The 16,058-nt window shown below is 39.2% G+C and overlaps 1 protein-coding gene across 1 annotated transcript in view; it reads right to left on the reverse strand.

Annotated features, from left to right (window-relative positions):
* EYS (eyes shut homolog) overlaps positions 1–16,058 on the reverse strand; it is a 453,978-nt gene that overhangs the window by 166,875 nt on the left and 271,045 nt on the right. Inside the window, exon 7 of the mRNA XM_073336354.1 lies at positions 697–819. Within this exon, the coding sequence (XP_073192455.1) occupies positions 697–819 (123 nt within the window). The remainder of the gene's footprint in view (positions 1–696; positions 820–16,058) is intronic.

Genomic DNA, 16,058 nt, shown 5'->3' on the forward strand with positions numbered 1-16,058 from the left:
AGGAGACTAAGGAGGGATATGATAGAGGTATATAAAATCATGGGTGGTATGGAGAAAGTGAATAAGGAAAAGTTATTTACTTGTTCCCATAATATCAGAACTAGGGGCCACCAAATGAAATTAATGGGTAGCAGGTTTAAAACAAATAAAAGGAAGTTCTTCTTCACTCGGTGCACAGTCAACCTCCCTGCCTGAGGAGGTCGTGAAGGCTAGGACTGTAACAGGGTTTAAAAGAGAACTGGATAAATTCACGAAGGTTAAGGCCATTAATGGCTATTAGCCAGGATGGGTAAGGAATGGTGTCCCCAGCCTCTGTTTGTTAGACGGTGGAGATGGATGGCAGGAGAGAGATCACTAGATCATTACCTGTTAAGTTCACTCCCTCTGGGGCACCTGGCATTGGCCACTGTCGGTAGACAGGATACTGGGCTGGATGGATCTTTGGTCTGACCCAGTATGGCCATTCTTATGTTCACCTAATCAGACTCACATGGCTAAATTGTATGTTACTAGTCCTGAATTACCTTATTTTCTGTGGTTTCGGACTACTTAGTCTCTGCTCAAGAACAGATGGTAAGCCATGCACTCCAGCCAAGTCTTTGATGTGCGGCTTCGAGGAGAAGTCATTTACTACTGTATATCAGTTTTCTTCCATATTAATGATTAGTTTTCAGTTACTGTCAGGGCTGAACCTACCTATAAAACCAGGTGCACAGAAACAAAGATAGCCATCCAATTTATCTTTGCAAATGCTGAGTACTCCACAAGGTTGTGACAGGCAATCATCAATGTTTACTTCACAAAACTGACCAGTAAACCCTGTCAAAATAAAAAAGTGAACAAAAATTAAATTTAGAGCAAAATACAAGTAAAATTATTATCATTTTTTATCGAAGAAGACAAACATAAATGAGATATGGACCTGTTCCTGACATTTTGTTTTATGTGGCTTTCTAGTCATTACTTATATCCTTTGAAATTCTATCTATGGTACGATAAAATACTTTGCCCTTTCAGCACTTCTCAGGCAAATGAATCCCAGATACTTTTCAAATGTGTATAATGTAAAGCAGCATGCAAAAGCATGGCTACTTTTAATAATCACATAACTTCCACATATGCTAGGTGCTGTCAGTATCTTGTTAGCAAAGAGTGTTTGGAATCTCAGCTTTTCCAAGGGATTTTATAAAGATATACTCTTACTGAATATTATGTGCCAAATTTCTATAAAAATAAACATTTGGGGCCAGATCTTAGCCTAAGTTAACGGCATTTTGTGCCTTAAACAACCTTAAAGCTGTCCTAAAGATGCAACTGAGATTATCCTGCTCTGAGAGAATCCTTAGTTGGTACAAATATGACATAGCTGACTTTATGTCAATAACTCCCAGCCCCAGAAGATAGGGTGCTTTTTGGGTTAATGGCTAAAGCATTTTGCAAGTTAGGAATCCTCACTTGTATAACAGTCTCTAGTATTCCCTAACATTCACATAAACAAAATTAATATGAGGATGGAATATCATAGTAACATTAATCAATAGCAAATATTTTATTGGTGATGACTGTATGTATTAATGACGATTTTAAAAAATCAGCTTATTATCTCAAAATCTTAAAATGCACAGATCTTTGTTTAGCTAGTATAAAACTGAGACCTAAATACTTAAAAGAAAATACTGCCACATTTACACTACATGAAAAAACAGAGTAGAGTTTGGGACCATAAAACAAAAGTCACACAGATAGATATTTGCAAAAAGTTTGTCAGCAAAACAGAATCAGCAGGAATGCTTAAAATCATATAAAGATGGTATAAATTATATACCATCATATAAAGATTGAATAAAAATTCAATTAACAGCCACTTATATAATTCCCCCTATAACCCATCAATACATACTTGACATTATAATTTATTTTCCAGAGGTGTCCCATTTAAATTCTTCAGGTATTTTTTTTTTTGACAAGCCCAAATGCTTCATGGCAAAAGTGATTCTTATCCACCAAACTGCGATACTTAAACTCCCCAGGGAGATCTTCACAGTTTCATTCATTCAATTCATTCTGACATGGTCCATCTACACAATGACTTACAGGAATTTAACAACATTGTCCCTTATATCCTAGATGTCAGATACTTCTGAAGCTATGTATTAGAGCTTCACAATAAAGGCTACTGTCTGGGTCACAAGGATTAGACGTACATTCATTCGCTGCTACTAAACAGCTATCACCAATAAAAAACTTAAAATAATGTTAAATAGTCACTATCAAAATTAGGACTAGAAAAACCTAAATAGAACTGAAGGTTCTGATAAATCCACAAGTTGGGGCTTGATCCAAACACCAATGAATTCCTCAGAACAAATCTGTATCATCACTGAAATCCTTGTACTTTAACTGGTGGCCATGTTCTTCCCAAGTGCTAAATCTACTCCCCTAAAAAAAATAAAAACAATCCTGAAAGAGATTAAATAATTTTACAACCAAGGAGTATGGATTCCAGACCTGAATGCCCCAAAAATTCAGGTGCATTTGGATTTGGGGATGTCTATGATACCTTGGCAGTTGATTAGCTGTTAACTTCTATATAAAACCACATAAATCACTATTGTAGCAATGTGTAGATACAAAAACAACAACAATGACCATCACCACCACCACCAGCCAAAACCGTGTGAGCAGCAGCCTGCCTCAAATGAAGGGGAACTTAAGGGCAAATTTTTGGAGCAAGCGCATCCTTTCAGGAGACAGGCCACAAATGCCAATAGCACCACATGCATACTGTCAGGTGTCTGCAAGATTCTGCAACCCAGCTGACTCTTGCTGAGTGCATTGAGAAAGGCCAAAAATACTAACAGGAGCTACCTATTTAGGTTTTTACAATTTGCCCCTCAGTGTAGAATCCTAGATCATCGCCCAGTCCCTGTTATTCAATGCTGCCTGTGGAAAGATGTTGGTGTTTGATCTTATTTAAATCTCCAACATAGAAGTCAAGGATTCCAAAACTGGTGGTTGCTCTTGCTCCATCATGGCAACTGCTAAGATTCCTCCCCCCGCCCCCAGAACTGTTTTGCTAGAGTTTTTCAGAATAGTGAAGGAGACAGTATAGCATCCCTTATGAGCACAAAGGACATATACCTGAATTCTGAAATAGAGACCTGTGGTCAAAAGACTGATTATATATCCATTAACTGATTACATATTCATTAGCAGATTTTGGATCAGCCTTCACAGTTGCATCATTTTCCAGCAAACCACATTGCCCATATGTGGACTGGGTAAGCAACACGCTGCCAGGGATATTATAGGTGGCACAGTTAGCAACACCTATAGTTAAGTTGGGCAGACACTTTCTGAGACCCTACTTTCAGTTGCTTATAACTTTGCCAAACTTTGACCACTCAGACTGAAATCTCCAATGTTGGGTATCTGCCACAGGCACAATTTTTTGGAAAGTTTGAGCTAAAATGTTTCAGTCATTTCTCAGAATGAGATAAGGAGAAAATACATTGTTTTGGCTACATTAAAAAAAAAGTCTTATCACCACTTCATTCAGAACTCCAGCACATCTATGCTTTGGAAAAGAGACTTGAAAAATGCATGATGCAAATGCAGGGGACCAAATTAAGTTCTTTATATCATTTCTTAACTTTTGAGTGCTTGAATTTGTAAACTTAATATTCTTATACCTTTTTTAAGTAATATTAAATAAACTGCATGCTGTCACAGAAGAGTAGTTAAAGAACTTTTCTCTCCCATTGGGTTCATGTTCTCCCATAACAAGAGGAAGACAAGCATGAGGCCATTTACCTCAAGCACTCTCCTTCCTGGACATCCCAATTTGGTACAGAAAAACATTCTCAATCAGGCCTGAAAGTCTGTGTCCATTTTATTTGGTTTTATGTTGCACAAAGAATTCCCCCAGGGTTTCAGTTAAAGCACAGATTTTTCTGCAACCAGATGAAGCAGGAGGTTGTGATGTAGTGGAAATTCACACTTCATCCAATAGGCCCATTCTACAGGCAGTAGCCACCCAGTTTTTCTATATGCATACACTACAATACCCCAGCATGTATTTTGTACCATAATTCTGGTCACTAGTGGGTACTGTCTGTGTGACATTATGATAGCCTTGTATAATGGAAAATGACTCATCTCACACAGCAGAGCATTTCTGGTGGAAATATTACTAGGGTAATTTCCTTCACTACAAATATTTCCTCTATTCCTTCAGTCTGGCTTCTGGCCCTTGCACTTCATTAAAATTGTTCTCACGAGTGTCTAAGGACCTCTTCCTAGCCAAAGATTAGAATCAGTACTCCATTCTCATCCATCATAATCTGCTGGCTGACGTTGACACAGTTGACCATACTTGTCTTTTTGAAATCTAATCCTCCCCTGGATTTCATGAATTTGTCCTTTCCTGGTTCTCCTCCAACTTCTCTAACCACTCCTTCAATGTTTTGTTTGAAGAATATTTCTCATCCCCCCTGTAGTTTTCTGTGGGAGCTCAATCCTTGACCCTTCCCTTTTCTCCCTCTAGCTTGTCTCTGGGCAATCTCATTCTCAAATACAATCTCATCTGTCATCTCTGTGCTGATGACTCACGGGTCGACCTTTCTGTTTTGTACCTATCTCTTTCTGACCAAGTTAAAATCTCAGTCTGACATCTCATCATAGATATTCAGCTGTCAATTTAAGTTCAACATGACCAAACTAAACTCTTAATCTTTTCCAGCCAAGCTCTTCCCATTCTCAGTCACCATGAACACCACCACCATACTCTCTGTCACTCAGACCCACAACTTGGGTGTATCTGTGACTCAGCCCTTTCCAGAGATCTTCCAGATCATGTCTAAATCCTACTGTTTATTCCTGTATCACATCTATATACCCATCCTTTCCTCACTGTCTATCAAATAAATCTCTTGTTCAGACCCTCACAATCTCACATCTGAACAACTGTGTGTTTCCTCCTCTCTAGACTTGACAAACATAATCTTATCCCACTTATGCCCATTCAAAATTCTGTCACAAAGATCATTTTCCAGCTTAGTCATTCACGCTTCTTACCTTTCTCTTTGCATTCTGACCACCGTCTCCACCTTTTCCACCACATTAAACATAAAACTAGCCTTTGTTTCCAAGGCACCTTCATGGTCTATACCCAAAATATCTATCATGATCGATATGCCATTAAGACATTAATTACCCATGTATGCTCCGCCAATGTCATCAGCTCTCACCACTCATTTCTTACATTTTCGAACAAACACCCTTTACACCTTTTCCCCTGCCACAAACTCCTGCATCAAAGGAGTTTCCTGTAAAGATCTATAATGCCAGCTCATTGACTCCCTTTATCTCTCTCCATAAAACTCTCTACTGCCAACAATAAAAAAAAAAATTATATTAAAAGAGGTTAGTCACATCCCCAAAACATTTTTTTCCCAGTGCTGTGTCCACTAGTTATCATATTAACCCTATTTTGTCTCATTGTTACCTTGCAGTTTTTGTTTCCCACATACACCTATCTCTGGTTTTCTACTTAGATTTTAAGCTTTTGGGGGAAGGTGCAATCTTTTTTGTAGTGTGTTTGTACAGTGCCTATCACAATGGGACCCCACACAGAGCTGGGATCCCAAGGTGTTACTATATTTCAAATAATAATAATTAATAATAAGTGGGAATAAAGCTGATATTAAGAAGATCATTCTAATGATTTGTTCCCTGGGGAAGTTCAACAAAACATTCGACTTTATTTCTCACTCTTGCCACATTACCTTAGGGAATTTATAGTTCAAACCACTGCTCTCTCCATGGGCTAAGCTCCCTTGAGGATTATATTTCTCATAATGCAATGCAGATTTCCCTCTGACTGAGCTGTGTGGTTCATTAAAGGGAGATGTAATCTGGCTAGGAAGCCTATAGATCAGCCTATAGGGGAGAATGGAAGCATAAGTCTCCTGAATTACAACTCCCATAAGATAATGCATTACTATGGGGAAATTAAATTTAATACTGAACTGATGCAAAGCAGTTTAGGTCAGTTCAACAAACAGCAGGGAAACATTTTAATTTTGGAAATGTTTCGTTTCAACATTTGCGATCAACACAGAATGTTTTGACAAGTCTGGATGAAAACTTTTTTGAATTTCCAATTGATGAAAAATTTCCAAATCTTAACTTTTAATCCCAATTTGGAAAGAAAACAAATGTTGAAATATCAGACTGAAACACCAGGTTGGAAATCCAAATTTTGCTCAGCTCTAAGCAACTATATATGTTAAATAGTAATTCCTACTGCACTCACATATTTTTGGTGTCAATAAATAAATTTAAGTTAAAAAATTGTTCACTCAGACCCCTAAAACTTTTTTCTCCAGGTGATGGTAGGTAATTTAGCTCCATATCTGATTTTCTTCAGCTGTACTGCCATATAGGAAAATTAAAGGGCAGCATGGTTCCAATTCATGCACCCACCTTGTCACAGGATCATACTCAAAGCACAGGTGGCTATGTGCTCTGTGAACTTGGATGTAAGTTAGGTAAGGTGTCTGACACCTTACAAACTGTCAAGTTAATGTAATTCAGCTGTCTCAACATAAGAATTATTTCCAAACAGATTTGAACTTGGTCACTATTCACTGCAAACTGTCAAGTCAATATCCTTGTGATCTTGTTCTCTTCTTTCAACACCAAACTATATACGATAACAAAATATAATTCCTGTTTTTTTAGTTTTGTAGTCAAAACTCCTAAATATTCTTTATTTTTCTGTAGAGTACAAAATATTCTCGTGTGTTAGAGAGACATATAAAAGGGGGGGGGGGACCCTGCCCCATTTGCTCTAAGATTGGATGTAATCCAATGAGAAAGTGACAAATAAAAGGATATTTTGAAAGTATATAAGGATAAGGTAGGTAGTACAATGATGACAATAATATAAAGTTCACATGATGACTCAGTCTGGGCATGTATACATCTTGGTAAGTTTTAGTTTTTTAATCAATTAACTTGCTGCTTGTTGGCAACATTGCAGAGAAAACTTTTAAGGAGGGATTTAAAAGAAGAGAGGATAGTAGATTGGTGATTGGGTTAGGGGGTGGCAGTATAGCAACAGTTACCTCTTTAGTCAGGTGTGACAAAGTGAGGATTTCCCCTTGTTATGTTAAGTGTGTCCTGCTGTTTTGCATGGATGCTGTGTGTGCCTTTTGTGGAGGCTGCTCCAGAGCTCCCTGTATGGATGCTGTGGAGGCCCCTTCGTAGCCTGAGACCCAGGAGAGGAATGCGACCAGGTGACTCTGGCCCAGGAAGCGAGACAAAGGCTGGAGGAGGAGCAATGGGTAGGGCATGAGCCAGGCAGCTGGAAGCGAGCCAGTGTCGGCTGGCTTGGGGCTCAAGGGGAGGACCAGAGCCCTGGCTCTGGGCTCCCCTCCCGCCAAGATGGACTTGGCTGAAAGTCACTGATTTCTGTGCTAACAAGTTCTGCCCTACTCTGTGTTCCTGTTGACTAATAAACCTTCTGTTTTACCAGCTGTCTGAGAGTCACTGCTGACTGTGGCATTGGTGTGCAGGGCCTTCTGGCTTCCCCATGAGTTCCACCCGGGCGGACTCTCTGCGGGAAGCACGAGGTGTGGAAGGGGATGCATTAGTGCTCTGAGGTCAGACCCAGGAAGGTCGAAGCTGTGTAAGCTTCTTGCCCTGGAGACAGTGTACCCAGAGAGAGGAGGCATGATCCCCCAGAGTCCTGACTGGCTTCGTAGGGAGTACTTCCAGTGCATTGACCTGGTGACTCAGTGACATCAGGATAAACAATAGTTGTGCCAACAACATTTCTCCAAGAAGGCAAAATCCAGGACTTGTTTAATTTAGAAAACAGCCTAAAATTATGGAGTACATTTTTATGGGACAATAATTATAGTATCTAGATATGAGATTTAGGTACTATTGTTATGGACTTCCTAGAAATGCACAGAGAGATAGATGAGGTATGGGGAAAGAATGAGAGAGATTAAATAGTGCAACTTTTAACATTAGATATTATCAGCATTCTTTTTTATTTTTAAACAAATTATAACACCCCACCATTTGATGATTTATTGCAAGATAATGATCAAAGCAAAAATGGCATTTTATAATAAATACATTAAATTAAAAAACAGAATGGTTCTTTTTCAAAGCTGTGACCCGGACCAAGTGTATAAATTCTGCTTCTCTTGTTCTCCAGAATGTATCTTCGTAACTGTGCCATTGTGTCACTTTCTCTCTTCTTTTTTCATACCTCCCATGCAGTGGTGCTTTGCTTCTACCCAGTGGGATCTAAGGACCCACACTGCTGTCTTCTCTGCCATTTCCTAACAACTTGACATGAATGACTGTTTCAATTGCCTTGGAATTTTTTGAACCTCAAGCAACAGTACTCAATCAGCAGATTTAATGCAACCATCCTTCTAAAAGGTTTTCCTTTGACAGTTTTTCAAACCCAGTAGAAGGGACACAGGGCCTGATCCAGTATTGATGGAAGAAAGCAGGAGTATTTTCATCAGTTTCAGTGCAAAACAGATCGGGGCAAGAAAGAGAAAGAAGCAAGGAGGATCTGTGCTATTTACCCCTGAAAATGCAAACTCTAAGGGTCCACTCTAAGGGGACGCCAAAATAAGTTTTTATTCTGAATGTGTATGCTGACTTGCAGTGTGTCAAGTCATATCTTATCAGTTTATGATGTGATGCAGGAGAACAAGATCTACAACTTTGCAACACCTATGAAATTGCACAGTCAAAAAACCCTTGTGAAATAATAGCAGCTATCTATTTTAATCTTATCAGAAAGATTGTAAGAATGTCACTGTTTCTGGTTTCTTTCAGAAGGTCATGATGCAGAGGGAAGCATCACAACATAAGCCTAGTTTTGTACAATCAACAAGTAATTTTTTTTCCTCCCTCTAGCTGATATCTCCTTCACTAATTCATACACAGTAATTAAAAAAAATAAATACCTATATACAGAATATATAAATTAACAGTAGACACTATAAACTGTTTTTGATTGTTTCACCATATCCTTTTATGTTGCATCATATCAGAGATCAGAGCAATATAACAATGAAACATGTGTTGAGGATCTGAAAACTGGCAAAAAATTTCAGCTGATGAGAAAGCTGCATTGCGAAAAACAGTTTTTCCCTGTAAAGGAGCAGTCTGTCTATGCTACTTTGATACTTTATAAAAGCAACAAGAGCAATAAATATTTGAGATGTTATTGTCCAACTCCCCTCCCATGCAGAAAATTCCAGAAAAGTCATTAAATGCTAATGGTGATGTTTGATTTTTCGCGATTGTTGATTTATAGAATTAGTTTTATGGAAAAGAACCATATTTCTATGTCTTTGCTTAAAGATTGGAAATCAGGTAGAATCAGATTTAAAAAACAGTATTGCTAGTAGGTGTAAATGAAACAGCTGGCTTTAGCTGTTTGGTCAGTGGTAACTCCCAAATATGTGCAGGGGAGGGTGAGAAATCACAGGAATATATTAGTCACCTGGAAGGAAAAAAGATATCTTATACTTCAAATGCTTCCGCTATAGAGAATCACATAATTACAGAGTTGTGTTTTCTGTACACAGAATTGCAGTCACCATATGAAACCCTTTTTCTGAAGAAAAAACACTTTCACAAACTCTTTCTTTTGTGCCCACTAAAAGTTTGTTTTCTCTAGGCAAGATCACTAAAGACAATCTAATAAAGGGAAAGAGCTCTTAGCTCATTTCGTTGGAAAAACAACAACTCCCTTTTCAACTAACACTCTCAAAGGGCTAAAACCCAAGTGAAAGCTTATGCTCAAATAAATTTGTTAGTCTCTAAGGTGCCACAAGTACTCCTCGTTCTTTTTGCTGATACAGACTAACACGGCTACCACTCTGAAACCTGGAAATAAATGATTATATATATATATATATATATATATATATATATATATATATATATATATATATATATATATATATATATTAAAATCATTACACACATTCTAGAACCTAAATTTAACAAGACATTCTCCTGTTTCATAAAGGATAACTTACCCAAAGGTTTTCTCCCACCATTAAACATTCAGACCTGCTGTGATTCCCCCATTCATAAGACAAGCCAGCTGACAGCTTCTTCCTTAGGTGAAGGATACCTGGCTGTACCTCTGCAGCCCCAGATATAGTTCAAATCATCTATTGTCTTCACTAGTAAATAGGGTAACCTCTTCTGCATGTTTCACCTGTATAGACTCTCTCTTGGAGACATTGCTATCTCTTGATTAGCATTTTCCTCAGACTGCAAATAGGCATTCATTGTGAATTACACATTACTCAATTTACATGTAGCTAGACATGCACATATTACTTAGTCCTGCCTTGAGTGCAGAGGACCTAAACTTGATGACCTATTGAGGTCCCTTCCAGTCCTACACTTCTATGATTCTACAAGCATCTTCTGCCTGTAAGAACTTTATCAACTTCAGTGACCCGTCCCAACTCACAGACCTTAAGAGCATAATTTTCAGTATACCCACACACACACACCCCTCCTTACATACCATCCACGCATATATTTCAGAAGGATTCTGGTGATTAATGTGACAGGCTTTCAGTTGAGACATTACATGACACCCTTTGATGAACTAGAAGACGAGACCCAGAAGACCTCTGTAACCCTGTGCAGTCTTCTGCCAGTTGGCACTAAGAGGTACCTGTGCCACAGTGTTCTAGAGCCATACTGCTCTAGAGGGGGATCTGGGAGGGATTGTGCCTGAGGTGTTACTGGAGAAACCACTTCAGAATCCTTGAGCATGCCTTCATGGTTCTTGGCCAGCTCTGTATGCCAGGGCAGAAGAGAAGTAGAGACCTAGTCATGACCCCTCCATACTGCTCTGTCTTTGAGGTGGTTTGTGCTTCTGGAGTTATTGAGTAGAGACTGCAACTGTGTCTAGTCCCTCTGAAGAAATGAGGAAAGATTCCTTGCACTCTCCTAACTTCTTGTGTGTCCTTGAAAAGGGCAGGCACAAGAGAGTCTAAAATTATTCCTAAAGGAAGAGGCAGGGTGCACTAGTTAATTACACATGAAATTAAGCAATTCTGAATTCTGATCCCAGCTCAGTCACTTATTTGCTGACTGCTGTTGGGCAAATCTCCTAATTTTTATCTGTCTCCATTTTTCTATCTGTTAAATCATGAAAATATATAACTACTTGACAGGGAGGTTATGAAGATTAGCAGATTACTGTAAATGCTTTGAAGATATAAAGCTCTACAGAATGTAAATGACAACTATATTATACTTCATTTAAAAATAATATTCTTGGAAACTATTTATGTGATTAATCCAGTCATTGTTTGTTCTCTTTCTGAAGAGTCTTAGAATTAGACTGGAGTTGGTATACAAATTAGTATAGTAAAATAACAATAAAAACAAATATGGACCTATATGTTTCTTGCCTTCCTGTCGTATTCCTATCCTTATTTTTGGTACTTGGGCTCTACTACAGGATTTTTGTAGCACCCAACACTATCTAAGTACTTCCAAAATAAATGAACACTGCATGGTGAAGTCTATAGGAAACATAATAAATATAATATAATATAATATAATATAAAATAATATTCCTGATCTGGTATGGAAGGCTTGCCATGTGTCCCCCCACTCACTTTATTTTCTTCTCCACTTACTCCATTGATCTGGTTATGGGAGGAAATCTTTATAAGAGGAGAGTTTTGCGCTGTCCACTGAAAATGGTCAGACCACAGGTTAGGCTGGCCACTTCCAATTAGTTTGTTCCAACATCAAATCTCTTCAACTCGGAACAATTTTCTCTGGCTCTATCCAGAACGTGGTGATTCATCCTTGGATTTGTGAGTTGCCAGTTCCAGATGTAGTGAAGCTATATTGGTGGTCATATGGTTGCCCTTATCAAATCTAGAAGCAACACAGAATCTGTGTACAGCCAAAAATCGAAGTGTACTCTATTGGCTATCATCAGTAGCACATTAAAAACCTTGGCAGTTTCTGTTTGCAACCCTTACAATAACTGCTCAGCATCAAATGCCAGAATCAAGTGTCCAACACAGTAGTCCTGGAAAAATCTGGTGTGAGGTAGCGAGGCTCATTTGATTTGTGCCCATTTGAGATGGACTAGCCATCTAATTTGTATGCTTGAGACCAGTCTATCAAAACAAATTCTATATTTCCAGTTAAGCTCTGGCAGACATAAGCATGGAGGGAAGTTGAAATGCTTCAAAAATTAACAAAATCTGCACACGAGGAATATTTCTGACTCATTTTTCAAGCAACTGGCAACTCACCACATTGTATTGTGCAATGCCTTAAGGGTGGGTGTCCGTGACTTTGAGAAGAACGGTGTTGCACAGCTGGTAGCACAGCACCAGCTATGACAACAGCAGGCAGTTCAATCAACACAACCAGGCAAATGGCTCTGTCATCAGTGTGATAAATGTTATTCTTCCCAAATTGCTCTATGGAGCCATGTGAGCACCCATTAGTAAAAACTGTGATTTTTGATACCATCCTCAACATTGGGGTGACTAGTTGTTGTTGTAGTAGTAGTAGTAGTATCTAGTAGTAATAGTAGTAGTAACATCTGAGTCCTGACCCATTGCTGGCCTTGAAGATCAGAACTGAAGCCTGGAAATGGCAAAGGAAGCAGAGCGGGAGCTACAGAGGGACTGAACCTCAGGGGTGAAGTGTTCATAGTAGAAATCCTGATGACACATTTTGCAAGAGTTAGACATCCACATTGCTTCCATCTGCAGCCCTGGATATTCTTGTCAGCAAGTTAAGGAAGTACGGGCTGGATGAATGCACTATAAGGTGGGTAGAAAGTTGGCTAGATTGTCGGGCTCAACGGGTAGTGATCAACGGCTCCATATCTAGTTGGCAGCCGGTATCAAGTGGAGTGCCCCAAGGGTCGGTCCTGGGACCGGTTTTGTTCAATATCTTCATAAATGATCTGGAGGATGGTGTGGATTGCACTCTCAGCAAATTTGCGGATGATACTAAACTGGGAGGAGTGGTAGATATGCTGGAGGGGAGGGATAGGATACAGAAGGACCTAGACAAATTGGAGGATTGGGCCAAAAGAAATCTGATGAGGTTCAATAAGGATAAGTGCAGGGTCCTGCACTTAGGACGGAAGAACCCAATGCACAGCTACAGACTAGGGACCGAATGGCTAGGCAGCAGTTCTGCGGAAAAGGACCTAGGGGTGACAGTGGACGAGAAGCTGGATATGAGTCAGCAGTGTGCCCTTGTTGCCAAGAAGGCCAATGGCATTTTGGGATGTATAAGTAGGGGCATAGCGAGCAGATCGAGGGACGTGATCGTTCCCCTCTATTCAACATTGGTGAGGCCTCATCTGGAGTACTGTGTCCAGTTTTGGGCCCCACACTTCAAGAAGGATGTGGATAAATTGGAGAGAGTCCAGCGAAGGGCAACAAAAATGATTAGGGGACTGGAACACATGACTTATGAGGAGAGGCTGAGGGAGCTGGGATTGTTTAGCCTGCAGAAGAGAAGAATGAGGAGGGATTTGATAGCTGCTTTCAACTACCTGAAAGGGGGTTCCAAAGAGGATGGCTCTAGACTGTTCTCAATTGTAGCAGATGACAGAACGAGGACTAATGGTCTCAAGTTGCAGTGGGGGAGGTTTAGATTGGATATTAGGAAAAACTTTTTCACTAAGAGGGTGGTGAAACACTGGAATGCGTTACCTAGGGAGGTGGTAGAATCTCCTTCCTTAGAGGTTTTTAAGGTCAGGCTTGACAAAGCACTGGCTGGGATGATTTAACTGGGAATTGGTCCTGCTTTGAGCAGGGGGTTGGACTAGATGACCTTCTGGGGTCCCTTCCAACCCTGATATTCTATGATTCTATATAGGAGTTACAGTAGTTCAGTTTGGTGGTGATGAATGCATGGACCATTGAGACCAAATCCTCATTTGTGATGAAGGAGTAACATTTCCTAGCAAGCTTGGTGTGCAAGAAAGCATTTTTCATCACTTATAAGACAAGTTTTCTGGACTAATTGCTAAGAGAAAAAGGACCCTGAAACTTCACATTGTTTTTGTCAACGAAGGAGACACTTTGATGGAAAGAAAGATCAGCCACCCAGACAGTTCTTTAGTGTTTCCCATTTCCAAATAACATCATTTATGTCTTGCCAAGGCTGAGTCTGAGGTAGCTGTTCTTTATCCAGGTGTTTATCGCATTTGGGCACACAGACTACAATGTGTTGTGGTAATCTCTATAGGAAAGAATATATACAGCTGTGTCTGTGGCATCTTACCACACTTCCAAGAGACCTTAGTTAGATGCTTAAGAGTATGGAAGATATGATAGATTGCTGTTGGACTCCAGCAGCGAGAATTTTGGAGTAAAAGCACCAGTTGCCCATTAACACTCTTTGGGTCTTGCTATAGAGGAGTGAATAGAGCTATTGTGGTAATTTGCCGTCTATTCCAACTATGTCCTGTAAATAGGTCAGAAGATCTTTTTTTCCTTTAGCATGTATGCAGGGTGTCAAAGTCTTTACTCTACTAAGAATCTTAGCTTCCTTTCATCCTTCTTCCGAGAGACCATATCAATAAATTCAAACGTTTTAGGGTGGAGAGGACTGAGACTGCTACACTACCTCTTCTTTTCTTCATTGTTTGTCTTTTTCTGAGATTCTTTTTATTCTATCTTTGATTGATTAGTTTGTACTAATTGGCTTAACTAAAATAGGGTTGTTGTTGGTATTAAACCATGGATTTGGTGATGCAGGCAAGATTGGGTGTTTTGTCCAAATCAGAAAGGATAAGAAGTCACTCACCTCTACCATATACTCCACAAAGTGCTAGAACACTCTTGCATACTCCAGATTATGGTTCTTCAATCTGCATAAGATTGCATCTAGAGTTTTATGGTGTTCACTTACATTCTTGCCACTTATTAAAATGCCATCTATGCAGCAACGTACTCCTTGCAACCCACTAAAATAATCTGTTAGCCAAATCAAGAAGAAAGCTCTTTACTCACAAGAAATTGATATTGTTTTGTGTTAGATTTACTGTCACTTTGAAATCTCCAAAAATGATTATGGTTCAATCATACAGAATGCTAGAAAGATATGTAACAGAAATCAAATCACTTTTACACAGTTTCAAGATTCTATCATCTTAACATTTATTTTCACACATAAAATTTACCCTATCTGACTTTTTTAAACTGATGTCCATATGAATAAGGAGACCTTCATTTTGTTTTAGGTGAGGTCAAATGTTATCAGTTGCTTATTTCTTAACATGCTAATTTCCTCATATCTTCTTTATTAAGTGGTAACATGGGATGAATCCTAGATATTTAAATATGGCAGCGCACTATACAGTTAATGGATCATGCAACTGGAAAATACAGAGCTGCCAAATGTAAGAATGAGCCAATGAGCAATTTGTGAGTGTTTGGGGGAATGAACTCCTCTAGGGGAAAGTATAAATCCGCTGAATTGTGAAATATATCTATAAAGCTTTTAACAAGTCTTTAAAATAATGGGCTAATATTTAACAGGCTGAGGAGCCGTTTCCACTGCATTCACTTACTGCCCCAACAATACTTCATATGCTGAGAGATAAATCAGTTCAAGATTGCTGGCCTCAGAATACAGAATGAAGACCACCTGTTTACTATTTAAAAAGAAAAAAAAAGATTGAGATACCTAATCTTTCCAAAGTATATTACAAATAAAAAGTGAGTCCAAGATAGAAATGTAATTCATAGATTCATAGATATTTAGGTCAGAAGGGACCATTACGATCATCTAGTCTGACCTCCTGCACAACGCAGACCACAGAATTTCACCCACAACTTCTACAAAAAAACCCCTCACACCTATATCTGTGCTATTGAAGTCCTCAAATCGTAGTTTAAAGACTTCAAGGAGCAGAGAATCCTCCAGCAAGTGACCCGTGCCCCATGCTACAGAGGAAGGCGAAAAACCTCCAGGGCCTCTTCCAATCT

Source organism: Lepidochelys kempii, chromosome 3 (assembly GCF_965140265.1).
Source record: "Lepidochelys kempii isolate rLepKem1 chromosome 3, rLepKem1.hap2, whole genome shotgun sequence".
Lineage (NCBI taxonomy): Eukaryota > Metazoa > Chordata > Testudines > Cheloniidae > Lepidochelys > Lepidochelys kempii.